At 44.8% G+C, this 27,979-nt stretch overlaps 1 protein-coding gene across 3 annotated transcripts in view; it reads left to right on the top strand.

Annotated features, from left to right (window-relative positions):
• The window catches only part of SLC26A5 (solute carrier family 26 member 5), a 79,247-nt gene that overhangs the window by 9,453 nt on the left and 41,815 nt on the right, over positions 1-27,979 (top strand). For 2 of the 3 annotated variants that reach the window (XM_033958529.1, XM_033958530.1), the window contains 7 exons: positions 6,375-6,514; positions 7,983-8,093; positions 11,461-11,642; positions 19,835-19,999; positions 20,802-20,954; positions 24,582-24,664; positions 25,848-25,995. In XM_033958529.1, the coding sequence (XP_033814420.1) occupies positions 6,375-6,514; positions 7,983-8,093; positions 11,461-11,642; positions 19,835-19,999; positions 20,802-20,954; positions 24,582-24,664; positions 25,848-25,995 (982 nt within the window). The remainder of the gene's footprint in view (positions 1-6,374; positions 6,515-7,982; positions 8,094-11,460; positions 11,643-19,834; positions 20,000-20,801; positions 20,955-24,581; positions 24,665-25,847; positions 25,996-27,979) is intronic. The other variant, XM_033958531.1, reaches the window with a different exon arrangement.

The raw sequence follows: 27,979 nt of genomic DNA, 5'->3' as shown, positions 1-27,979 counted from the left end.
CCATGTTATATTCTGTTGTGTTTTGCCATGCTTTGTTGACTGTTTTGCCATCTCTGTCAGACAATGTCCTGCCATGTTTGCCAACACCTTGTATAAAAACATTTTAACATGTATGTAAACTTGTAGTCCTTTCTGAGCTCCCCTGGGAGGACGGGTTATAAAACCAAATAAATAAATACCGCCCTTCACACTAGCATCAGAGTGGTTTACAATAACAGTAAACTTAGCAGAAACGGAAGGGAAGAGAAGACAAGAAATACTTGACCAGTGACAGAACCCCATGAGTTGTCAAGCCAAAAGAAACAGGCCTTGAGGGCAGCCTGCAATTTTTGAAGATGGAGATACTGAGGAATAGAGTTCCGTAGAAGGGCTATCAAACTGTAGAAGACTGACTTTGGTGTACTTCTGAAGCTGTCCCTCACGAAAGGAGGACATACAAAAAACTTATCCTAAACTGAAGGGCTCACACAGGCAACCAGGGAGTGGCCTAGTAGTTAGAGCTACAGTATCAGCACCCTGAGGTTGTGGGTTCAAATCTTGTGCTGCTCCTTGGGACCCTGGGCAAGTCACTTAACCTCCACTGCCCCAGGTACATTAGATATACTGTGAGCCTGCTGGGACAGAGAGGGAAAATGCTTGAGTACCTGATTTGCAACCTGTTTTGTGCTCCGTTGGGAGGACGGGCTAAAAACCAAATATAAGTGGGGTTGGTGATAATGAGGCTGACTAAACCGACTGACTAAAGATCAAAATGACAATTTGAAACCCAATTCTATGCGCTCAAATGCTCAACAACCCACTCTTTTTGTATTCTACCCATGTTCTCTGTCTCCTCAATTCCAGCCCCTTCACCTCCCCTTCTTCTCTCTTTTTCTCTCTTCTAACCCCCTCATCCTCTATTCTTTTCACCTATCTCTCATCTCATTTTTCACTGTCCTGTTCCCCTTCCTCTCTCTTCTCTTTTCCATTTTCCCTCCCTGCTTCTAATACCAGAACGAAGGAGGTTATCCTGCCATTGTATCGAGCAATGGTGCGACCACATCTGGAATACTGTGTCCAATACTGGTCACCGTACCGTAAGAAAGACATGGTGATACTTGAGAGGGTCCAGAGGAGAGCAACTAGGATGATAAAAGGAATGGAGAACCTTTCATATGCCGAAAGGTTAGACAAACTGGGGCTCTTTACCCTGGAAAAGCGGAGACTGAGAGGAGACATGATACAGACGTATAAAATCATGAAAGGCATAGAGAAGGTGGAGAGGGATAGATTCTTCAGACTAGCGGGGACAACAAAAACAAGAGGTCATTCAGAAAAACGGAGAGGGGACAGATTCAAAACGAATGCAAGGAAGTTTTTCTTCACTCAGAGGGTGGTGGACACCTGTAACACGCTTCCAAATGAGGTAATAGGACATAGTACAATACCGGGTTTCAAAAAGGGACTGGATGACTTCCTGGAAGCGAAGGGGATTGCAGGGTATAGATAGAAGGTTACTCTACAGGACATAAGCGAAAAGCGTATGAGAGTTTTAGGGTAGGAGCACTATCAGGTCCTGGACCTGAGGGGCCGCCGCGTGAGCGGACTGCCGGGCACGAAGGACCTCCGGTCTGACCCGACAGAGGCAATTCTTATGTTCTTATCATTTAGAGTCCCAGCCATAAGATAATTGCGCAAAGGCATAGTAAAGGGCAGAGCCTGTCAATGGGGATCTCATCCCTCCATCCCTCACTAGCAGGCAGTACAAGCTTACACAGTTCTGCCAGTAAGGGATGAGGTTTGGCTAACGGTCTTCTCTACAGCTGCAATCTCTCTCTCCTCTCCCTCCCTCTCTCATTCTCTCCTCTCCCTCCCTCTCTCATTCTCTCCTCTCCCTTTCTCTTGCTCTCTCTCCTCTCCCTCTCTCTCTCTTGCTCCATCTCCTCTCTCTTGCTCTCTCTCTCCCTTTCAACCTCCCTCTCTCTTTCTCTCCCCCTCTCTCTCTCTCTCTCTTTGACTTAAGGGCTTGAGGTCCTCGGTAACAGCTGCTGCTTCTCTGCTACTGCACATCCTTTTTGCCTACCTCTGCAAGCAAAGGATGGGGTCCCTGCTGGAGCAATATGGTTTTCTTCAGTTCTTCTGCTGGTGGCTAGTAGGCTGATGATAATGTCATATGGGAGTTCACTTTTATTGGAAGCACAAACTAATCTGCAAACGAATGGACAGAGAGATAGACAGGTGTATGGGCCCTCCTCAATAGATACTGTCGCTTGGACAAAATGCACCTGATTAGATTATGCGCATTAGCATCACTACTGAAGACCTGAAGATCACAGACACATAAATATTGTTCCTTTATTCACTTTGTACATGTAACACTTGTATTTAGACCAAATACATTAGTACATGGTCAGGGCTAGTGTGGGGGGGATACAAATAGGGTGATTGCCCTGGGCCCCCATGCTCCAGGGGGCTCAAAGCCTGTATGAAGCTGAAGGGGTCACAGTCTGCTGCTGGGCTTGCAGATATTTTCTAAAGAACATCACTTTGTGTCAGCTAACCTCAAGGGAATTTTTAAAGGGGAAAACCTCTTGCAGATTTCCCTTTAGAAATCATGTGGCCAACTCTTACTCCATATAGTCTGCAGATGCAAAGTAAATAAGTGGTAAAGAGTAGGCGTGAAATAATTAGAGCAAGCAAAATGGAGTTCTCCAAGGTGACTTATCTACATAATCCTGCGCATTAATACTTAGCCTGTGCTCTGGGTGCCTTTGCCACTTTGTCCTGGTATTTACACCCTGTTCCCAGGAAGTCCAACTGAAGCCGAGTTCTGTTTGCTCACTCGACAAAACACACAGCCTTGCTTTTCTGAACTGTGTTTGCTTAGAAGGGTCACCTCCATTGCTCGTTAGTTATGGAAAAAGGCAGGCAGCCAGTGTGTATTTGTTTATTGCAATTTTGGCATAGTTTTGCAAGAGATCTCGTCTTCAAGAAAAACAGATTGAAACGTCATACAAGCAACTCATCAAAATAAAAAGCAAAGCAAAAAGCTTACATCTTTCTTAGACCACAACTAGAGAATGACACGGGGAGCGATCCCCGCAGGGAGCCGCGGTGTGGCTGCGGTTTGGCTGCGGGCTATGGAGACTCCATAGCCAAATCGCCGCAGACACGGGGACAAAAGTTTTCACCGCCCGCAAAAACGGTGAAAAGATTTGTCCCCTCAGGCAAATGTCCCCCCCTTCTATGTACCGCTATTTACCTTGTCTTCACCGTGTGTCTTTGGTTCGGGACCGGGTGTCAGATTTTTTCCGGCCGCCATGTTTGTCTCCGCCATGTGGTCTGTCTCCTCCAACTCTCTACCCGACTTGCACGTTGCCGCATTGACTCCGCCCCCTAATATACAGGCTCTTCATTGGTCAGTTCTTTTTGCTCAAAGAAGGGAACCAATCGCTACTGCTGCACCTGATATTTAATGGGTTGTAGTTCAGCAGTAGCGATTGGATTTCGGAGCCGAGCCCAGGATTTGAATTTTGTTTGCAGTCGCTGCCTCGATTGGATTCACTCATTTCACTAGGAGGAGCTGAAAGCCTGAAAACTTCGTCAGGTACAAGTAAGTGTTTTCCCCGGCTGATTTAGATGACCGCCCAGCTAATCCTGCTCCTTCCCGGGCTGACTCGCCACCGAAAATTTTGTTTGATGCCTGCCCTTTTTTTTTTTTTTTTGCCAGCATGCTTTTACTTGCTTCGGGCCTTCCTCGTTGCCGGATCCTGCCTACTTTCTGTTTCCGCGAAGGCAGGACCCGGCAGCGAGGAAGGCCCGAAGCAAGTAAAAGCAGCAAGTTGTAAGCTTCCCTCCGGGGCTTTATCGTGTGCGTGCTGGCTTCCCTTCTCTTCCCTCCAAAACCAGAAGTAGCTTCCCGGGGGGGGGGGGGAGAGAAGAGAAGGGAAGCCGGCACGCACACGATAGAGCCCCGGAGGGAAGCTTACAACTTGCTGCTTTTACTTGCTTCGGGCCTTCCTCGCTGCCGGGTCCTGCCTTCGCGGAAACAGAAAGTAGGCAGGATCCGGCAACGAGGAAGGCCCGAAGCAAGTAAAAGCACAAGTGTAGTGGTATACCATTTGAGAAAACCAAACGCATAGACATCAGACCCGATTCTGCTTGCTCTTTTAAAGCTCCGATCCAAGCAACCTTGGTGCCTATTGTGGAAGATAAAGTGGTCAGCCAGTAAGAATGAAATCAAGAAAGTTCAAGTTTAGTCAAGCTGTGATTTGAACTTTATAGGCATTTGTTTTTCATCCTTTAACTGGCAGGCAGAAGGATGCTCCATTTATTAATCTTGCAGAGTCTGATAGGAAAAGCTAGAAGTGTATCAGGATTTAAGGAGCTTGGGGTGTGTAAATCTACTTAATGCAGAGATTACAGTAAAACAAAATCACTTTTCTATTTCACTGCAGCTCTATGAGTTTCTTTTGCCCTTAGCTATAGTCAAATGATGGACAGGAATGTGTTTATTTCATTTAAGTTAAGGGAAAACAATATTTTTTCTGAGTATCCTTTAAATAATGGTTCACAAATTAATTCAGCCTGTTTTAAGGCTGGGTTTTGTTTTTCACATTATTGCTTCTGTTTTTATAATCCTTAAAAAAAGTAAGGGGCAATTCTCCAAGTGGGTTCTTCCTCGTAGGCACCCTGAGCCTATACAGGGAATGCCTATTCTATAGCAATGAATGGGCTCCCAGAGGTTCCTTTACAGAATGGTAGCATATAGCCTTAGATTCAGGCGCCTTACAGTTAAAGCAGCCATAGAGCTGACGTAACTAAGCATGTCCACTTGTGGGAGAAATGATTTTATTTTCAGTTTAGTGATCAAAATGTGTCTGTTTTGAGAATTTATATCTGCTGTCTATATTTTGCACTATGGCCCCCTTTTACTAAATCGCAATAGCGGTTTTTAGCACAGGGAGCCTATGATCATCGAAAGCAGTGCAGGGCATTCAGCGCATCTCCCTGCGCTAAAAACCGCTATTGCGATTTAGTAAAAGGGGAGGGGGTATATTTGTCTATTTTTGTATAGTTGTTCCTGAGGTGACATTGCATAAAATCATCTGCCTTGACCTCTTTGAAAACCTGCGGAATATATATGGGGTGGGGGAAGATTAGTGATAGAAAAATTGTATGACTTTTTTGAAACATTATCACCTCAGAAGGCTGCTGTTAATGAGGTGGATAGCTATCTTTGTTCTACTGATGTTGATGCTGATGTTTTAAGATTTTGGAGAAATAAACAAGAATGCTGGCCAAAATTAGCAAAAGTTGCATGAGGGATACTGTGCATTCCAGCTACCAGCACATCTTCAGAGAGGGCATTCTCTATTGCAGGAAGGACTGTGGAAGAAAGGAGAACTAGACTGAATCCAGAGATTGTGGATGATTTGTTGTTCATCCACGGGTTAAAAAATAAGGACAATTAAAAGTACAGGTTGTGTTTTGTTTTTGTATAGTTAACTAAGTTGTAAAGTTGTAAAGAATGTTTCCTTTATACGTTAATAAAGATAAGTATATAAAATCATACCTGTTTGAGGCTTTTATGCATGCTGCGGTGACGGTGACGGGGCGGTGAATGGGATGGCAGTGGCGGTGACGGGGCGGTGACGGGGCGGTGCAGAGGATAATCGGCCGGGGACGGGGCGGTGACGGGGACAAATTTTTTCCCCGTGTCATTCTCTAACCAGGAGGAGGGTACGATAGAGTGAAGAGAAACTCAAATGCAGAAATTTCATTAAGGAATAAACTTAACAGCATAGTCCCCTTAACCTAATTGCTGTTCATATTTTGTTAAACCTTCCCCGCTGCCAGCTTCTTCAAATCCAGAAAGGCTAGTAACTGTTCTGGTGTAAAAAAAAAAAAGACATATTTCACTTTATCATGCATTTACATGGATATGCCAGAAGAAATGTTGCTCCGAGAGTTAATGTCTCAGTTCTCATAGCTTGAAACAACTTTCTCCGCTCCTGTGTGTTCCTTGTGACGTCAGGGAATATGCTTTTTCTTTTCAGATTGATTTTGTTCCCTCCTAAAGTCAACTGTGCTGGGACACAATTTGGGGAGTGGGTAAAGTGTGCTTGAGTTCTCCTTGGTCTGGATGTGTTTTTCCAGATTAGGCAGTTGTTCAGATAGCTTGGTCCATTTCCATTCAGGGCTTTGAATAGGGTGCAGTAGAATTTGTGTTGTATGTGTGCTTATACTGGGAGCCAGGAAGGAGTTAAGATGTTGCCTGTTACCTAGCTTTGGACTAAAATGCTGAATAAACCTGAAAGCATTGACTTTTCTAAGCTAATAATTATATAAATTCACACCCTGTGTCTTTTGGTTTTCTATTTAAATTTGTCTAGCTGTTCTTCTAAAAAGGCCAAGTCTCATCTCTACAGTTTTTTGCCAATTCTAAAATGGCTGCCCCGTTACCCCGTGAAGGAATACATGCTTGGGGACATTATTTCAGGATTAAGCACCGGGGTTATGCAGCTACCTCAAGGTTTGTAGAACTCCATTGTATATATATTCTTTCTTCTTTTTTCCAGTAAGTATTTCTTGTACAGTATTTCTCTTATATAGAAATGGTAGTACAGTCAAACCTCGGTTTGCGAGTAACCCGGTTTGCGAGTGTTTTGCAAGACGAGCAAAACACTCAGCAAACTTTTGACTCGCAAACCGAGTGTTGACTCGATTTGCGAGCACACCCCCCCCGATAACTGGCATCGCTTCTCCCCCCCCGCTCGCAAAGGCCCCCTCGCTCCAACCGGCACCCCCCCCCCCCCCGCACGAACCAGCCCCTCCGCCGAAACAACTTAAACTTACCCCCCCCTCTTCCACCCTCCTCCCCTGTCTAGCGCAGGCACAGATCGTGTGCCTAGAAGATCTTCCGGCTTCTGCCTGCCTGCCTTGAGCATGTATCTGCGCATGCTCAAGGACTTCTAATTCTCCCTCTCGCCGAGATTCTCGGCAAGAGGGAGAATTAGAAGTCCTTGAGCATGCGCAGATGCATGCTTAAGGCAGGCAGGCAGAAGCCGGAAGCCGGAAGATCTTCTAGGCACATGATCTGTGCCTGTGCTAGATGGGGGGGGGGGGTAAGTTTAAGTTGTTTGGGCGTGGGGGGGCCGGTTCACGTGGGGGGGGGTTTCCAGTTGGAGCGAGGGGGCCTTTGCGAGCGGGGGGGGGGGAGCGATGCCGGTTATGGGGGGGGGAACGTATCAAAGCGAGTTTCCATTATTTTCTATGGGGAAACTCGCTTTGATAAATGAGCATTTTGGATTATGAGCATGCTCCTGGAACGGATTATGCTCGTAATCCAAGGTCCCACTGTATTTTATAGTCTTGTGTTATGATTATTTATTTACTTTTAAAATTTCTATACCATATAGGTCTTAGGCGGTTTAAAATATATCCACATACATAATACTTAAAAACAATACAAGAGAGAGACAAATCGTCAAACTAGCAGCCCGCCACTGAAATATATGTAGCCCCAAGATCTGGGATGTGTACACAAAAAAACATTATGAACTAGAGTTTTGGAAATACTGTATTTCACAAATATTTTTAGAATCACCACTGTATCGTTTATACTTAAATCTTATTTATTTACATAGTAACATGATGGCAGATAAAGCCAAATGGCCCATCCAGTCTGCCCATCCACAGTAACCATTATCTCTTCCTCTCTCTAAGAGATTCCATGTGACTATCCAAGGCTTCCTGTGCATTTCCAGTTACGACATTTCATAATATTGCAGCCCCCCCCCCCCTCAGGGATAGTATTGACATCCATGTGGCCCCTCTGTATAGAAAGGTTGTCTACCCCTGCTGTTATAGCATATAAAAAAAATCCCCGCAGGTGCAATTAACTTTATTAGTAGAAACAAATGCTATTGAAGGACTAGGAGAATTGTACAATCAAAACCACTTGCGCTTGGGATTAGATTGTCCTTGTTGGGTCTTTCCAGGATTGGCTTATGCTCTGCTGGCAGCTGTGCCCCCAGTGTTTGGACTCTACTCATCGTTCTATCCTGTCTTCCTCTATACCTTCTTTGGAACCTCGAGACACATATCAATAGGTACGTTCTGCAGTTTAAAGCCTTCTGTGTTTTAGCATTTTCCAAGGCAAGTTTGTTTTTTTGTGAAAAAGAATTTCCTACATTAGCACAACCAAGGCAAGGCTTAATTGTCCATGAATATTAATCCGATGGAGGGAGTGTGACTGGATAGGGTCTGTGGGAGAATTTTTTTTTTTTTTAATGAATCTGAAGACCAGAAGGAGGGAAGGTAGGCATATTTTTAGAAAATCAGTAAAAACGAATTTGTTTAATCAATTTGTAACCTAAGCATTTTATAGTTTTTCACTTCTTCCATTCTGTAAGCTTGTATTCAATGACTTTGTATTGTGACCATTTCGCTGATTGTCCAGCATCTCTTGTTGTAAACCGCCTCGAACTATCATGGCTTTGGCGGTATATAAGAATAAAATTATTATTATTGACCCACTGGACACTTTTAAAAAATTTATTATTTTAGTTGTGTAGGATGGAAGGAGTAAGAAGTGGAAACTGGCAATCTCTCCCCAACTCCTTCTCTGCTCAGATCCAACAGACTACCAAATCCTGTCGCTTCCTCCTCTATAACATTACCAAAATCCGTCCTCTTCTCACTGAACACACGACCAAAACCCTTGTCCTCGCTCTTGTCACCTCGTGCTTACACTACTGCAACATACTTCTCTCGTACCTCCTGCCTCTCGCCTCTTCAATACGTTCAAAATGCTGCTGCATGACTCATATTCCGTGAGAGCCGCTGTTCTCACTTTCTCACATTACCTCTCTCTTCAAGTCGCTCCCCGTCCATTTCCAAATACAGTTTAAACTTCTCTTACTGACCTACAAGTGCGTTTGCTCTGAATCCCCCCGATATCTCTCCTCGCTCATCTCCCCCTATGCTAACCCCCATGATCTCCGCTCATCGGGCAAGCCCCTCTTATCTGCACCCTTCTCTTCCACTGTCAACTCCAGACTCCGTCCCGTCTTTCTTGCGGTGCCGTATGCCTGGAACAGGTTGCCTGAATCAATACGTCGTGCTCCATCCCTGGCAGTGTTCAAATCCAAGCTTAAGGCCCACTTTTTTGGAACTGCTTTCAACTCTTAACTCCCCCTCACTGTTGTCGGATACCTAGACCCATTATAACCTCCCCAACCCTGAAGTGTCCTGTCTAAATTAGATTGTAAGCTCTTCTGAGCAGGAACTGTCTATTGTATGTTAAAATGTACAATGCTGCGTACACCTTTCAGCGCTATAGAAATAATAAATAGTAGTAGTGGGGGGGGGGGGAGAGAGGAGTTACCTTCTTGTTTGATATTATGCACTACTATGTTGTCAGTTTTATTTGTTCAATAAAAAAAAATTTAACTAAAAACCCGGGTTGGGTGGGGGGCAGATTTTGAGTTGTCCGATTTTAACGTTGCTGTGATATCACCTAGATTTTGCTGTCTATATAAGGCATCTAACACTGAAAATCAGTGCTAGTTTCTTTCCCCAGACCGACTCCACTCCTGATCACACCCCCATTTAAATATCTGCAAAGCAACAGGTTCAGTGCCCATATTTAAAGGGGCCAATTTCATTGCCCAACTCTTTAAGTTAAACACCTAACCTCTGAAAATCAGCTTCTTCAGCTCCGAGAGAAACTTGGCCTGCCTGAAAGCACAGTCAAGAAAAACAGAAGGTCTGTAGTTAAATAGCTGCTGCTGCTGAAGCCCAGGATAAGAAATTGCTTTACAAGGTTATAAAAAGGCATTCTGTGGTTCATATCTGGTTTATTACTGACATCAGGAAATGCTTGGCTACTTGTTACCTTGACCCAGAACTCCTTTATTTGCCTAATTTATTTTTATTTGCTTTAAAAAAGGGCAGGGCCTTGAAGCAGGCTTTTTGATGTGCCTGAAAACTGTTGCTTGTATTTGTTCAGTGAAATAGCCCCCAGTCAGAAATGGAGTTTCTAATCTGTTCTTCAGAAGAGTTTTTGCGATAGGCCTAGAATGAAAAGAAAACTTTTGAAAATTAGGCCATACTTGGAATGTTTCTCATGCCCTCAAATTCTTTATTGACTTGAATTCTGGAGCTCCACAGTTCAATCTTTTGGTTTCTTATTTCTTGATGCACAATTCTAGCTGGATGATATCCACATTTGTTAAGAGCATTAGATTACAGTACATTAAAATACATTTCTAGACCGCAATACCTTCCAGATCATGCGGTTTACATCATCAAGAGACTACTACTACTACTTATCATTTATATAGTGCTGAAAGGCGTACACAGTAGAGGTCTGCACAGGAACGGGGATCGCGGGAATCCCGCGGTTCCTGCGGGGGTCCCATGGGAATCCCCCCCCTAACCCTCGGGACTCCCATGGGGACCCCCCTCTGGCCCACGGGACTCCCACGGGGACCCCCCTCTGGCCAACGGGACTCCCACGGGGATGGAAGGCTTTGGAAGCAGGGTTCGTCCATATAATATAATGGACACATCAGCCTTAGTAAAAGAGGGGGTTTATAAGTTAATTAACTGAACAGAAAACAAAAAAAGGGTTCCACCAAAGAGATTCCACAAGGAAAACAGCAGCGCAAACACAAAAGAAACTGTGGAATTGATGATCCTGTCAGAAGTAATTGCTGCTTTTTATGGGGACGGGCGGGGATGGAGGTAATTCCTTGCGGGGATGGGTGTGGACGGAGAGGATCCTGATGGGGATGGGTGGGGATGGAGAGGATCCTGGCGGGGATGGGTGGGATTTCTGTCCCCGCGCAACTCTCTAGTACACAGCGCTGTACATTTTCACATTTATAGGTGGTCCCTGCTCAGAAGAGCTTACAATATAACTTGGACAGTCAGACATTACATATAGGGTTGGGGGATGCAGAACCCAAGGTGCTTTTTCTGATCTTTGAACTACCCTCTTTCTCTGACTTTCACTAGCAGTCATTGCCATCTAATTTCACAGCTCCTCCCTATAAAAGTCTGAAAGAGATACTGTATAGTGGAAGGAAGGAAAAAAAGATTGCCATGGAATAGGAAGAGAAGTCATTGACTGTCTTTTCAGTCATTCAAGTAACAACGTAACAAGTCTAAAGATAAAATTGTGGTCTTCTGATGTAGATATTAACCCTGGTGATATGCTGGTATGCTTTCATGGGCTTAACCTAACCTCTGAAACAATCAGGACGTAGGATTTTCTGTAACAAGTTCTCAGTGGAGGGGATGAACGTGTGCTGTGTTAGAATATCCAAGGTTATCCTATCTGATAGTCAGGGACCACTGCTCAGGCAATGGACCTGATGGGCCGCCGCGGGAGCGGACCGCTGGGCGAGATGGACCTCTGGTCTGCCTCAGCGGAGGCAACTTCTTATGTTCTTATGATTCTGTTCATTTTAGGCACTTTTGCAGTGATCAGCCTAATGATTGGTGGGGTTGCTGTTCGGATAGCTCCCGATGAGATGTTTAATATTGTGGAAACAAATTCTACAAATGGCACTGATCTAGAGAAGTATGCGGAGAGAGACGCAATGAGGGTGCAAGTCGCTGTTGCTGTGACCTTACTCACAGGGCTCATCCAGGTGAGGCCTCTGAGATTTGTGGAATGGGTATCAAATGAAAGCATAACCGAGAGATAAAGCTCACCCAAAGAAGAAAACCAAGATAATTATTTCTCCTGAATTACAAGCTTTAAATTTAAGTTATGCCAATTGGCACAGGCTCAGCATAAAACTATTCCAGTGTTCTTTAAAACACTGCTGCTCCCTCTGGGTACCCACTGGTTTTCCTGATAGAGCAGTAGTCGCTGCATCACACGTCGGTCTGAGAAATGGGAATTTAGACACAAGTGTGGAATTCTTTTTTCTCTTCAGGATGGCGAAGGCCGTGCATGTACTTTACTCATGTTTAGAAAACACAGGAGAAACTACCTTCACAGAGCGTGAAAGCAGAACAACAGAGGTGACTGATTGGTGTTCAGTCAAGTTTCAAGTTTAATGGTTTTTTTTGATTAATCGCTGAATCATATTTCTAAGCGATGAACAGTTTAAAATTACATTTGGTGGGAAACAATACAATACAAAACTTTAAATAATAACATTGGGATTAAAGATTAACTTATCATACTCATGACACAAGGAAAAAGGGGATGCGAAATACAAATCATTATCCCAGGACAAGCAGGCAGCTATTCTTGACTGATGGGTGACGGCACCGACGGAGCCCCGGTACGGACAATTTTAGAGTGATTGCACTCTAAGAACTTTTTAGAAAGTTCCAGCTCGGCCGCACCGCGCACGCGCGAGTGCCTTCCCGCCCGACAGAGGCGCGCGGTCCCTCAGTTTCTTAGTTTCCGCGGAGCTAAGAAGACGCGTTTTCAACGGCTGTTGAAATTTTTTCATAACTTGCCTTCCCGCTCGCGTAAACTTTTGACTTCATTACTTTCTTTTATTTTGGTAAAAAAAAAAAAAAAAACTTCTTTTTTCTTCATTTTCGGTTTTTCCCCGGCGGGGCCTTCTGCCACCATCGAAGCCTCGGCCTTCGATTTGGCGGAAGCCGTTTTCCCTTTCATGCCCCCTCAACCGGGTTTTAAAAAGTGCCAGCGGTGTGCTAGGCCTATATCTCTCACGGACCCACACAACTGGTGCTTGCAGTGTTTGGGTCCTGAGCATCAGGCCTCTTCTTGCACCCGCTGTGCTACTTTAAAGAAAAGAACATTAAAAAATCGCTTAATTCAACAGCGTTTGTTATTCGGTGCCGAGATGTCCGACCCCGTTCCTTCGACTCCGGCTTCGGCACCGCTTCAGTCGGCACCCTCGTCTTCGACGCCGCGTGATTCCACACCGGCATCCCAACAGTCAGGTAAGCCGGCTAAGAAGCCTTCCCCGCTGGAACGTCTTCCGGCCTCGAGTGCAGTGAGTCCAATCCTGCCGCCGGTTAGACGCCAGCGGAAGCGCTCCGCCCCTATAGAGGTGAGTCCCTCGACATCGGGCTCCTCATCTCCGGGGCGTAGAGCGGCACCGCAGGTACCGCAGAAGAAAAAAGCGGTACCGGTGCCATCCCTCGATGACCGCATTACGGCCATCCTTCAGGTGCAGCTTAAGGAGCAATTAGAACGACTCCTTCCTGCTATAATGACACCGAACCTTCCGGTGCCAGTCCACACCGAGCCATCGGTACCGGTTGTACATCAACCCGTATCGGTACCGGTTGTGGAACCTGTCTTACCTGCTTCCACTGTCTCGGTACCGCTTCACCAAACCTCATCGGTATCGATGCCAGTCCTTGCACCGGAGCCGAGAGCTCACCATCAATCGGTACAGACTTCGGCACCGGTGCGACCGATAACTTCGCCTGACTCGGTATCGATGAGGTCGGGTAAGTCGGTACGCAAAACCCGACACATGCAAACATCGACACCTGAGTCTCGGGACCATTCTTCCCATGTCAGAGACCCTGATCTGTGGGGAGACTCAGAGGAACCCTTTCTTTCTGAAGGAGAATGTTCCTCAGAGGAGGAGGATTCGGCTGTCCCTGACCCATCCTCCAAACAGGCCACTTCCTCTTTCTCCAATTTCTTGAAAGAGATGTGTGAGTCTTTGTCCATTCCTTTGGAGGCTGAATCCAAAAAGTCTAAAGCTTTTTTGGATGCCCTTGATTTTGATCAGCCTCCAAAGGAATTTTTGAAACTTCCCCTTCATGACATCTTGAGGGAAACTTTCTATAAGAATTTAGAGACTCCTTTAACTGTCCCAGGGGCCCCACGTAAACTGGATTCTCTATACAAAGTAATTCCCATTCCTGGGTTCGACAAACCTCAACTTCCACACGAATCCTTATTTGTCGAATCCACCCTTAAAAAGACTTCAGGAGCCAGTGTATATGCATCTGTCCCTCCTGGCAGAGAAGGAAGGGCCATGGATAAATTCGGTAAGAGGCTCTACCAAAACGCTATGTTAGCAAATAGAGCTAGTAATTATGCTTTTCATTTTTCTTTTTATTTAAAGCATCTCCTTACCACCATGGCTTCCTTCGAAAAATATCTTCCTTCCAGAAAACAACAATCTTTTCACTCATGCTTGTCGTCTCTATTCCAACTTCGTAAGTTTATGGTTAGGTCCATATATGACACCTTTGAACTTACATCCAGAGCGACAGCTATGTCGGTGGCTATGCGCCGTTTGGCCTGGCTTCGGGTATCCGAGCTTGATGTTAACCATCAAGATCGGTTAGCCAACGCCCCATGCCTAGGGGATGAGCTCTTTGGGGAATCCATGGACTCAACCACCCAAAAGCTCTCGGCTCATGAGACACGCTGGGATACCCTGCTCAAGAATAAAAAGAAGCCTCCTCCACCAAGACCATACAGGCAGCAATCGGCTTATCAACGCCGTTTCACAGCCCGTCCATTGCCTACCACTGCTCAACAACCTCGACGTCAGAGGCAACAGCAACGTCAGCCTCCCAGACAGCAGCAACAGCAGCAACCTGTGAAACAACCTCCTCAGCAGAAGTCACAGCCCTTTTGACTTCATTCTCCGCAGTATAGCCAGTATCCCTATTCCTGCTCTCCTGCCTCAACCTATAGGAGGTCGACTTTCTCTGTTCCTCAGCCGGTGGGAAGTAATCACTTCGGACCAATGGGTCCTCAACATCATCCGCCACGGCTACTCTCTCAACTTTCAGACTCTTCCCCCTCAAAGCCTGCCAAAAGAGTCTGCTTTGAACAGTCCTCAATCAGCCCTCCTTATTCAGGAGGTCCAATCCCTCCTCCTTCTGAACGCTATAGAGGAAGTTCCTCTAGATCAAAAGGGGCAGGGATTCTACTCCCGTTACTTTCTAGTTCCCAAAAAGACAGGAGATCTCAGACCCATCCTAGATCTTCGCGATCTCAACATTCATCTGGTAAAAGAAAAATTCAAGATGCTTTCTTTAGCCATCCTTTATCCCCTTCTAAATCAAACCGACTGGCTATGCTCCCTCGATCTCAAAGAGGCTTACACTCACATACCGATCAATGTAACCTCCAGACCATATCTCCGATTCATGATCAATCATTGTCATTACCAGTACAAGGTGCTGCCCTTCGGTCTTGCCTCCTCTCCAAGGGTATTCACCAAATGTCTCATTGTGGTAGCGGCATTTCTACGCTCTCACCACCTTCATGTATTTCCTTATCTAGACGATTGGTTGATCAAAGCCACATCTGCTCAAGCAGTTCTCATGGCTACCAACCAAACCATCCAGTTTCTACGAATCCTGGGGTTCGAGATCAATCTACCCAAATCTCATCTCATCCCCACTCAGAGACTTCAATTCATTGGAGCGATCCTGGATACACTCCTAATGAGAGCTTTCCTACCATCCAATCGTCTTCAAACCCTTCAGTCTCTATGTCAGCAAGTGCTTTCCCTACCTTCCATCTCAGCCAGACAAATGATGGTACTCTTGGGGCACATGGCATCCACAGTTCATGTCACACCTCACGCACGTCTTCACCTGCGCACTCCTCAATGGACCCTTGCTACTCAGTGGTCCCAAGCGTCGGATCCTTGCTCCCGACATATATCTGTGACATCATCTCTTCGTCAGTCTCTTCAATGGTGGTTGGTATCCTCAAATCTATCCAGAGGTCTTCTGTTCCATCAGCCTCCTCATCAACTAGTCATCACCACCGACGCCTCTCTGTACGCATGGGGAGCTCACTTGAACGAGTTCCAGACTCAGGGTCTTTGGTCAGCCCAGGAAAGGAAGCATCAAATCAATTTCCTGGAACTCAGAGCGATGTTTTACGCCCTCAAGGCCTTCCAACACCTCCTCTTTCCTCAGGTCCTTCTGTTGTGCACAGACAATCAGGTTGCGATGTACTACATCAACAAACAGGGTGGGACAGGCTCTCGCCTTTTATGCCAGGAAGCTCAGAAGATCTGGACTTGGGCCATAGATCATCATCTCTTCCTGAAAGCTATATACATTCAGGGGAAACAGAATTCCTTAGCGGACAAACTCAGCAGAATTCTCCAACCTCACGAGTGGACGCTCGATCCCGTAACTCTGCAGTCTATCTTCAATCAATGGGGCACTCCTCAGATAGACCTCTTTGCAGCTCCTCACAATCATCAGCTGCCCCTTTTCTGCTCCAGACTTTACTCTCCACACCGTCTCACAGCAGATGCTTTTCTCCTCGACTGGTCGAATCTGTTCCTGTACGCCTTCCCTCCTCTGCCTCTCATGTTGAGAACCTTGTTCAAGCTCAAGAGGGAACGAGCCACCATGATTCTGATTGCTCCGAGGTGGCCCAGGCAACATTGGTTCTCCCTTCTACTTCAACTCAGTTCCAGGGAACCTTTTCTTCTTCCTCTGTTTCCTTCTCTGCTTACGCAACAGCAGGGAACCCTTCTGCATCCCAACCTCCAGTCTCTACACCTGATGGCTTGGTATCTCTCGGGCTGAACTCGACTGATACTCTTTTGTCTCAGCCCGTTCGTTCCATTCTGGATGCCTCCAGGAAGCCAGCCACTCTACAATGTTACCATCAGAAGTGGACGAGATTTTCTTCCTGGTGTCTTCTTCATCATCTTGATCCCACTTCCCTAGCAGTGGAGACGTTGTTGGATTATCTTCTTTCTTTGTCTGATTCTGGCCTGAAGTCCTCTTCCATCAGGGTCCACCTCAGTGCTATTGCAGCTTTTCATGAGCCAGTCCATGGAAAACTTCTTTCAGCTCATCCCCTGGTATCCAGGTTCATGCGTGGGCTTTTCAATGTGAAACCACCTCTTAAAGCCCCTCCGGTTATCTGGGATCTCAATGTGGTTCTTTCAGCTTTAATGAAGCCTCCATTTGAACCTTTAGCTACTTCTCCTTTCAAATTTCTCACTTGGAAGGTACTTTTCCTTATTGCTCTTACCTCTGCCAGGAGGGTCAGTGAGCTTCATGCGTTGGTTGCAGATCCACCTTTTACGGTTTTTCACCATGACAAGGTGGTTCTGCGTACACATCCAAAGTTTCTCCCCAAGGTTGTTTCTGAATTTCATCTCAACCAATCCATTGTTCTGCCTGTTTTCTTTCCAAAACCTCATTCTCATTCTGGGGAACAAGCTCTGCATACTTTGGATTGTAAAAGGGCTCTTGCTTACTATCTGGAGCGTACGAAACCCCACAGATCAGTTCCCCAACTTTTTCTGTCCTTTGATCCGAACAAATTGGGACGTCCTGTTTCTAAACGTACGTTGTCAAATTGGCTTGCAGCGTGCATTTCATTCTGTTATGCTCAGACCGGACTGACACTGGAAGGTTCTGTCACGGCCCATAAAGTCAGAGCAATGGCAGCATCTGTAGCTTTCCTCCGTTCCACTCCTATTGAGGAAATCTGCAAGGCTGCTACTTGGTCCTCAGTTCACACTTTTACATCTCATTATTGTCTGGATGCATTTTCCAGAAGGGATGGTCACTTCGGCCAATCTGTTTTACAAAATTTGTTTTCCTAATGGCCAACCTTCCCTCCATCCCTCTTTTTGTTAGCTTGGAGGTCACCCATCAGTCAAGAATAGCTGCCTGCTTGTCCTGGGATAAAGCACAGTTACTTACCGTAACAGGTGTTATCCAGGGACAGCAGGCAGATATTCTTGCGTCCCACCCACCTCCCCGGGTTGGCTTCTTAGCTGGCTTATACTAACTGAGGGACCGCGCGCCTCTGTCGGGCGGGAAGGCACTCGCGCGTGCGCGGTGCGGCCGAGCTGGAACTTTCTAAAAAGTTCTTAGAGTGCAATCACTCTAAAATTGTCCGTACCGGGGCTCCGTCGGTGCCGTCACCCATCAGTCAAGAATATCTGCCTGCTGTCCCTGGATAACACCTGTTACGGTAAGTAACTGTGCTATATAGGAAAGCAAAACAAAAAAGGGAAAAGTACAAGAGGGAAACAAATCCATAATAATAAAATGCTAGAGCGCACATGCGCTCTCGAAAATTCGTGCGGTGTGGCGCCGTGAGGTGTGCTTCGGTGGCAACATTCTAACCTCACGGCGCATGCGGGGGCTGAAGGCGCGCGACTGTGCTCTCTCCCTGCCTCGGCGCGTCACCGCCCGCCCTCACTCACCGCTGCCTCTCACTCGCTGTCTGCCCGCGTCCTCGCCATGTCACCTCACTCGCCGCTGCCGCCGATCCTCTTCAGAGCAGCCTGCGATCGTGGCCAGCTTTAAAGAACCTCGCAGGCTGCTCTCCAACCTCAGTAGCACGCTCCCTCTGACGCACAGGATCGCGTCAGAGGGAACGTGCTACCGAGTTGGAGAGCAGCCTGCGAGGTTCGCTAAAGCCGGCCACCACGATCGCAGGCTGCTTTGAAGAGGAGCAGGCCAGAAGACGCAGGGATGGAGGGGAGGGTAAGAAGGGGATCAATACCGGGAGCCAGGGGGAGAGGGAAAGGGAAAGGGGGCTGCTTTGGGGGGGAGACAGAAGGGGCCATGGATAGGGAGAGGGAAAGGGGGCTGCTTTGGGGGGGGAGGTGTGCTGGGGACAGCTTTGCTCTGGGAGGAGACAAAAGTGGGCCATGGAAAGATAGGGAGAGGGAACGGGGGCTACTTTGGGGGGGAGGTGTGCTGGGGACAGACAGCTTTGCTCGGGGGGGGGGGGAAGACAGAAGAGGGCCATGGAGAGACAGTTAGGGAGAGGGATTCTAGCACCCGTTAATGTAACGGGCTTAAAGACTAGTGAAAGGTATAATATAATACAGTAAAAATAGCTTTGCCTAAGGATTATTAAATTAGTTACCAAAGGCATCTTTAAAAAGAAATGTTTTTAAATTACTTTTGAATTTTCCCAGATCTTGTTCTTCTCTTAAATAAATTGGAAGGGCGTTCCAAGTCTGTGGTGCGGTAACCGAGAAAATAAATTGCCGTCTTGTGTTAATAACCTTTAGCGAAGGAATAGTTAGTAAATTCTGTTCATAAGATCTTAAAGTTCTTATTGAATAGAAAGACTCGACACGATTGTGTTTCCTGCCTCCGGAGTCTGAGTTTAGGATGAGATGACAGGTGCGTGGGTATTCGATCTTCAGTTCTTATTTCTTTATTGCGATATGCATACACCGAAGGATTAAAGCAAACGAGCAGCAAGCAGTAGTGTCCCTTTACCGCAACCTGCGGTGTGAGCCGCTTTTAGTATCAAAACGAAAAACGGCGCACCTCACAGGTTGCGGTAAAGGGACACTACTGCTTGCCACTCATTTGCTTTAATCCTTTGGTGTATGCATATTGCAATACAGAAATAAGAATTGAAGATCGAATACCCACGCACGTGTCATCTCATCCTAAACTCAGACTCTGGAGGCAGGCCCGCTTGGGCCGAAACACGATCGTGTCGAGTCTTTCTAGTCAATACACGAGATTGAACACCAATCAGTCACCTTCGTTGTTTTCCTTCTGCTTTAACTCATGTTTAACAGATCCATTCTTGGAGCGGAGGCAAGGTTAGGAAAAGGATTGAAACAGCAAACACGTACTTTTAATATTTTCAAAAGTGCATGCACATCCCATGATGCTGTTTTTCCAACAACAACAAAAATAGAGATGTATGTCTCTTTAAAGTTAACCTTTCTTCCTTACGTGTTTGCTTTCACTCTGAAAACTGATGCAATGTCTGTGGGCAAAAAGTATCTGGGAGCTTTTCGTTTCAATTCGAGTTACTTGAACTTAAATATTCTGATAATAAGTTGCTCCTCATTCATTAATAGTGATGAATTAGTGCTCAGCAATTGTTGTTCATGTTTTATTTGAACAGCTGTGCTTGGGAATCCTTCGGTTTGGCTTTGTAGCCATCTACCTTACAGAACCCCTGGTGCGTGGGTTCACTACTGCGGCAGCTGTACACGTCTTTACGTCTCAATTAAAGTATCTCCTTGGCATCAAAACCAAAAGATACAGTGGACCCCTCTCGGTGATATATGTAAGTCACATTGGTACGTTCTTCCGTTGAATTAGGAGGCCACCAATGTTTTTCTGTTCTGCACCACATTTGAGGGAAAAATTGAGTGTGAGGATTATACTTCCTGTCCTTTGTCCATTGATAGCCATTCAGAAATAAATGTTACAGCATCATATAAAGGAAATATTGACCAGGAAGCAGAGAAGAGAGGCTGGTCTTAAAAATAACATTGGAAGATGTTAACACTAGACAGTATTTTAAAAAATTCTACTGGAATTATTTTCTACTGAGTAATTCTTGGCCTTCAGTGCTGAGGCAGGCAATTCTAGTCATTGAATACTGTAAAAACAATCAACCCATGCAGAATAGCTAGCTTTTTAGACCCCCATCTGTGCAAAAATATCTCATGAACATTCAGTGAGGCTATTCTGAAAAGCTAGACTTGGTTGCAGCTCTTGAAGCTTTGGGCTTTTCTAGTCAGGTCCTGTGCCTGTGCCTGGAATGCAGATGGCCCCATGCCAGTGTTCTTGTTTCTGCAAGACCAGATGGCAATTCCACTGCTTCAACAGCTGGCCCACTGCACTGCCCAACAGCTGGCACTGTGCTAACTGGGCTTTCTTCCTTCTAGAAGGGCAGATAGCAGAGTGGCGTGATCATGCATCAAATCCCCAGAGCAGCAGCACTGAAATGGCTAAGATTGGGAAATGGTAGCTTATTTATCTGCCAGCGCCTTACTGAGTAGCACTGGATAATGGAGAGAAGCAAAATGATTTTTGTGCATGACAGGTTTAGTAAGTAAATTACCATTTCTATTATGTTACAGAGTATAATTGCTGTGCTGTCAGATATCAGAAAGACCAACATTGTAGCCTTAATTGTTGGAGCGATATGTATCGTTTTACTGCTGTGCGCTAAGGAAATTAATGACCGCTTTAAAAAGAAACTGCCAGTTCCAATCCCTATGGAGATTATTGTGGTAAGTGTAGAGTCACATTTCACTTCATCCAGCGGCCGGCCGGCAGCCTAGTGCTTGACACTTTGCACTCACGGTTCCTAGATTGGATTATGACTGACATTACATTTCATGCGCTAGTCGCAGGTCCTGGCAGAGAAATGACTGGCCCAAGCACTGCATAGAACAATATACAGTATATAATGTCTCAAGCCTGAGCACTGTCCTGGAAATAGATCCAGAAGGGAATGTGATTTCTCTGTAACAGATCTTTGTAACATAGTAGATGACGGCAGATAAAGACCCAAATGGTCCATCCAGTCTGCCCAACCTGATTCAATTAAAATTTTTTTTTCTTCTTAGCTATTTCTGGGCAAGAATCCAAAGCTCTACCCGTTACTGTGCTTGGGTTCCAACTGCCGAAATCTCCATCAAAACCGACTCCAGCCCATCTACACCCTCCCAGCCATTGAAGCCCTCCCCATCCTCTCCCAAACGGCCATATACAGACAGACACAGACCGTGCAAGTCTGCCCAGAGAAGTGGAAAACAAATAAATCTTGTGCACAGTCTGTGGAGCTGAGTTTCTGAGGTTGAAATTTCAGTTTGCTGCGACTTTTTGTTCATTGTCTGATAACATGGAGAGAGGAAGCAGGGCTCAGTCTTCTAAATTTCTTCTCTCCTCTCCTAAGATCTGTCATATTTCATGTAACATGCGCTGAGAATCCATGTCAACATCTCTGGACAAAGCTATAGAAAGAAGAAAACATTTACTGGTTGATATTCAAAACAATTTAACTGTGCAGGAGTTGTTCTTGGCCAGTTAAATAGCATTTTAACACCTAACCATAGATATTCAGCGGGAGATAATCGGCTTATCTCCTGATGAATATTCATGGTTAGCAGCTAGCCGCTAACCATATGTCGCAGATATTGAGCACCAAACTGGCTATGCTTAAATGTTAAAATAGGTTACATAAATAGCAGACCTTCTTTTAACTGCTAACTGTCAGTGTTTGTTAGTGGCCCCCACAATGTATGGTTGGTGGGGTCACTTGAGAGGCGCCCTGACAAACGCCTGGTCCCAGGTTCAGTTCCCTCACTGAAGTTTCACCAAGAAGTAGAATCAAAGAGGCACAGCCAGAGGTGATTGCATAAGGAATATATTATAGAAATAGTCTTACAGAAAAGCAATATCCTGAAGCATTACAATGAAGCATTACAATTAAGTAGAGAGCAAAGCAGTTTCCCTGCCTTACAGAGTTCAGAGACAAAGAGACAGAGAGTCTGAAGTTCTAGGGAGAGCCAGAGAGAGAGAGAGAGAGAGCCAAGACCCCTCTCCTCCAGAGATAGATAGATAGATTGATAGATCCTTGTGTTTTGCAGAGAGGCTTTTATAGCTTGGAATCTTATTCTGAATATAGAAACTATTGTATGTCCCAGTATCTTTCTGTTTAGAATTTGTAAACTGTTTGAAACAATGGTTAATTTAATTGCTAAGGAGGGTGTGATATTTGCAGGCATGGTAGATGGGATTAGTCTCTGGCTTCTTTGTCCCATTCAAGCAGCCTATCTTCTTGATCTGTGCACCTGGACCCATTGTCCTAAGCACCTTCTTAATCAGACATTAACACCTTTTAGCTAATCATGATTCAATCAGGGTTACTTGAAACATATCAGGGATACTTAAAACAGTCTTCCTGCCCTCAGGGTCTATCTGCATTCCCATGCCAGAGTCAGATTGATATAATTTCCCATAGGCCTTCGCTGACATAAGTAATGCCAACTGAAAATGCTGAATGGTAGCGATAGCTAGGCTGACACTAACCAGTTAGCGCTGAATATCTGCATAACCTGTTAATTTGCTGCGGCTACCCATAATTGAATATCCAGGTTGAACACTGGTGATGGGCAGTCAAATCGCTGCCTGTCAGCGGCTGATTATCAGGCTCTTAGTTCTTTAACTACTTAATCATCATATATCATGTTAACCAAAAGTATAACTTTATTTTACTTATCCTTGAAAATTTGTGTAGATCAGTCCAGATTAGGGAGGGCTGCTGAATGAGGAGAAGTGACATTGGTATCCGGGGAAGAGCTAGACGGGAAGACATCAGGTGCTAGGAGTAGTGGGTGGGGGGGTCAACAGCGGTAGCTGGGCCTAGTGCAGCTGTGGGAGTGGTGTGTCTTCCTTTTGCAACTGCAGATGTATGGGTGCGTTTGATGGAGATACTGGGAGAGTGTGCCAAGCAGCAGGACAGTGGGAGCACAGAACATGTAAAACTTTTGGCAAGTTTATTATTATGATTAAGTTTCAAGTTTATTAAGGTTTTGATAAACTTCTTATCTAAGAAAATCTAGGCAGTTTGCAATAAAATATAAGGGGAAAAAATAAAGTAGTAATAAAACCCAAACATAATTACATAGGAAAATAGAACATTGCATGCGAGACGGAAGAGAAGAAGGGGAGGAAATACAATGTATGGGTAGAAAAGAGAAGGAGAGAGGAAAACACAAAAGGAGGTGAAAATATAATATGCCATATAAAGGTTTTAAGTTCGGATTTGAATTCGGATTTGAATTTAGATAAGGAGTCCTGCTGTCTGAGTTGAATAGGGAGGGCATGCCATAAGGACGGTGCAGGAACGTGGATCAACTCTGGAGAGGGGCTGGCGGGGCCAGACCTGAATGAAGCTGCTGTTGATCAACGTTAAGGCCCTGCTACATGCAGCCTGCCTTTTCTCTTTCTCCTACTGGACCCTCTATGCTGGCTCCATAGGCAGTGAGGGAGGGGACAGGGGGTGTACCACAGCAAGTGCCAAGAGGGACAAGTTTTCAGATGGGCTGGAGTGAGCTTTGACAGAGATAGTACCGGGTAGAGCTTTGGATTCTTGCCCAGAAATTGAATTGAATCAGGTTGGGCAGACTGGATGGACCATTCGGGTCTTTATCTGCCGTCATCTACTATGAGTTAGAAGACAACTTTCTCTCCAGCAAAAGGCTCATCAGGCTTCTCTGTTGCGCCTGTCACTCTTCCCTGCACACTTCAGGGAGACTCGCTCTGTGCAGTGGCCAAGGGATGGGACACATTTTCCTAATGTTTTACTAACAAAATCCATTCAATGCCAAAGGCACCAATACTGTCTCCCCTTCCCCCCATTTTTTTTTTCAATTATTTACTATATAGTGGAGAAAAAGGACTTTGATGTATAAACATGGTCATTGCAAAACAGACCAGAAGGATATCATTGGTGCTAAAAGAACCTCCACTAAAACCTCCCTGCTCTTTACTATAAGTAATCTTCCAATGTCATAAGATACTCAAAGTGTCAAAAATAACTTCAAATACCACAAAAAAGTTGTACAAAAAATTTTACTTATCTTCAGAAATAGGGGAGGATATTCCAGATCAAAGTTCTTTGCTTCCATCATTATAGTACATTTAAAATGGCTTAAAGCAGGTACTTAGTCTTCAGTTTTCACCCAAACGAGGTCTACCACCTCACTTCAAAGTTCATCACCAAGTACATGTCCCAGAATACATATACTAGTCGTAAAAAAAAATATATATCAAACATAGTGCCCACAATAAAAAGATCCTTGGTCTATCCTGGCATTTGCTTCATGGAGAATTTTTTTTTCTGTGTGTAGGTAATAATTGGAACTGGAGTTTCATCTGGAATGAATCTTTCGGGCTCATATGGGGTGGATGTTGTTGGAAGTATCCCCACAGGGTGAGAGATGTGAGGAAGCGTCCACCATGCTGTTCTTCTGATGCAAAGTTTACTCTTACACAACCGTTTTGTAATGCATATTTCTAAAATACCTGCAAGTGTGAGATTCTGGTGCCTTTCTAAGTACCTTGTTTCCCCGAAATAAGACATTGTCTTATATTAATTTTGGGTCCAAAAAACGCACTAGGGCTTACTTTTGGGGATGCCTTATTTTTTTCATATACAACAATCATCTCTCCCTTCCTCTCCTCCACCCCAATTCTTCCTCTTTCCTTTCTCCCTTCCCCCATGTGCAGCATCTTTCCTCCCCTCTCACCTATCCCCTTGTACAGCAGAACTCTACCGACCCTCCCACCATGAGACTGACATACCTCCATTCTGAGGCATCCTAAAGCAGCAGGGGTGGGGGGTTGCTGAATCGATGAATCTGATTTTTTTCAGCAAATCAGGCAGCACTAATGTCAAAGATGGAGTCAGGGAGTGACGGGGACATTCGGGGTGGGGGGTGGGGGCTTCAGAGCTCAATCTTAACTATTTTTGGGGCACGGCTTATATTAGGAGCTTCTTTAAAAATCATGCTAGGGCTTATTTTCGGGATAAGTCTTATTTTGGGGGAAACAGGGTATATAGCTAGCAAGTAAACATTGCTAGCATCAGGTTTTACCATTGACTTTATGTTCTCTGTTTAATGGTTCTGCACATTTGAAATATATTCCTTCAGTTAGCTGAACGAGCTGATTCTCCTGCTCTCCCCATTCCCCCCCCCCCCCCATCATTTGTTTTTATAATTGAGGGAAGATGTTTGTGACTTGTTTTCTGGTTGAGGTGAAACTGATTTGGTACTCAGTGTGTTAATTTACATCTCATTATTATGAAGTTCCAGCTGCAAGGTTTATCTCTAATGCTGAAAGCTGCTCAGGAAAACATGTCTAAAATGCAGCAAATGATGTCCTCCTTATAGCAAAGTATTAGAAAGTCTTAATTCCCTTTAGCTGTGGAAAGAAGTTTCAGCCATCTGCATAACCTATCTGGCTTTCATTGGCTATTCAAAGGTTCAATATTTTAACAGTTGATGAGACATAAAGTAAGAGTGTGAATCTGTCTTTCCCAGTCTGAGCTGTACAGATCATGGTACTCCAAACTAAAGGCTCATATATTCCGTTTTTTTTTTGTTTTTTTTTAGCTTTCGTCCTCCAGCTGTCCCTGATCTCAGTTTCCTTCCAGCAGTGTTCATGGATGCAGTGGCAATTGCAATTGTTGGCTTTTCCATGACGATATCAATGGCTAAAATCTTTGCACTTAAGCATGGTTACACTGTTAACGGCAGTCAGGTGAATAAGCTTCAGTTTGTATTTGATGGGTTAAAGGGTGGGCACTTCTATTCAAGCTTTCTTTCTCTGTGTCTTCTGTCGCCTTCCGTTTCCTGCAACACAATGACTCCTGAATGGCTTCTGCAGGTCAGCAGAACTTTGCCACAACTTTCTTGATAACCTTATTTACCCAAATATAACCGGGGTCTTTATATTTTGACATTTTCCATATCCAAAGATCCTCCTTGCCCTAAACCAGTGGCCTTAAGCACCTTCCATTCCACATTTATTTCTGTGGAGATGATGCTTCAAAGAATTGCTCAAAGGCCAGCTCCTCTCAAAGTCACTCAAGTGTACTGACTATTTCCCATGCCAACTTCCTGACAGGCAAAGTGGAGGTAAAGGCATTACATCCTGGCTCTTCTGGTCTAGAGCTAGCAATTCGGGTCTAGTGGAGGGTGTAATCAGCAGCTTCCCGCTTGGCTTGGCACAGAAAGTATGGAGGCATCATGTAAGACCATGCATGACTGGAGACAATGGTATTTGTCCCAGGTCGGGGATGGAGCAGTGGAGTCAGACTGTTGACTGTTGGGAAATGCAGAGACGGAGACTACATTTAGTGTAGGGATGAGAATGGGGGACCACATTGGCCAGGACTCTGGAGGCACTACTAGTGTTCTGTCTGGCATTAACAAAGACTAAAAGCGGAGGGAGTTGGATATTGTTATAAGGTGAGAAGGGAAGAGGTAGAGAAGATTGGGGTAGAATTGGAAAAAGAGAACAAGAAGATGAGTTAAGCCTAGTGGTTCAGCCTCAGCATCCTGAGGTTGTGGGTTCAAATCCTGCACTGCTCCTTGTGACCCTGGGCAAGTCACTCAATCCTCCATTGCCGAAGGTACGTCAGATAGATTGTGAGCCCACCAGGACAGATAGAGAAAATGCTTGAGTACCTGATTGTAAACCGCTTAGATAACCTTGATTGGAAGTAGATAAACACCTAAATAAATAATAAATATATGTGTATTCTAATTAGTTTTTCTGGTGCCTAATTAGAGTTTCATTTTATATTTGGGCTAGTATGGTACTGAGAATAGCTAAGTAGTCGAAACCCTTAACATACTATTATCTCCTTATAACTAAGAAGATGGTGCGGTATACAAACCTAAGGTTTAGTTTAGTTTAGAAAGAAAATTAAATGCGGATCTTACTGTTTCAGTTTTATTTTGACTAAGAACTATTTTATCTTTGGAAAAAAAAAAAAAAAAGATACAAACTAACAGGTGGGAGCAATTTGGCAGGTTCAAATAGACCCCAGGTCCCTTCTTTTTTGATGTCATTTACTTTCACTGGCATTCTCTTTCTAGAAGTTCTAAACAGCAGTTTCTTGATCATGTCTCTTTAGCTATAAATGACAATATTATAATTAAGACTTGGAAAGATTTATAAACTATAAAGAGTTTTACCTCATACAAAATTGTCATTTCTTTAATAAGACATTAACTATTTTTTGCTGAGGCCCTCCAAGTACCTAGAAATCCAAAATGTGGCCCTGCAAAGGGTTTGAGTTTGAGAGACCGCTGATCTAGGTGGAATGGAGCAGACTTCAAGAGCAACTCCAGTAGTTGAAAATTAAGCCAGTGCCAGGTAGATTTTTATGGTCTGAGCTCTGAAAATGGCAAGGACAACTCAAGATCAAGCATGCATATGTTGTTCTATCATATGCTAGGAGTTACAGTATCTTGTTGGGCAGACTGGATGAACCAAGAAGGTCTTTATCTTCTATCATGTACTATGTGACCTTTTTTGGGGGGAAAAGATAAGTTCTCAGTCTAAATAAAACTTATCTAGTGATAGATTGTACAGTGTTTTCTGAATATCATTCTATCCCCCTCTTATCTATGCTATGCACCCAATGTTTGTGAATTGGTGGTTGTATTGCCACATTATAAGTTTAAAAAAAAAATTCTCTCATGAAAGGAAAGTTCTACCTGTGTGTGATTTTCTG

Source organism: Geotrypetes seraphini, chromosome 9, assembly GCF_902459505.1.
Source record: "Geotrypetes seraphini chromosome 9, aGeoSer1.1, whole genome shotgun sequence".
Classification (NCBI taxonomy): domain Eukaryota; kingdom Metazoa; phylum Chordata; class Amphibia; order Gymnophiona; family Dermophiidae; genus Geotrypetes; species Geotrypetes seraphini.
The sequence above is the reverse complement of the archived record's forward strand: the minus strand, read 5'-3'. Positions and strand labels throughout refer to the sequence as shown.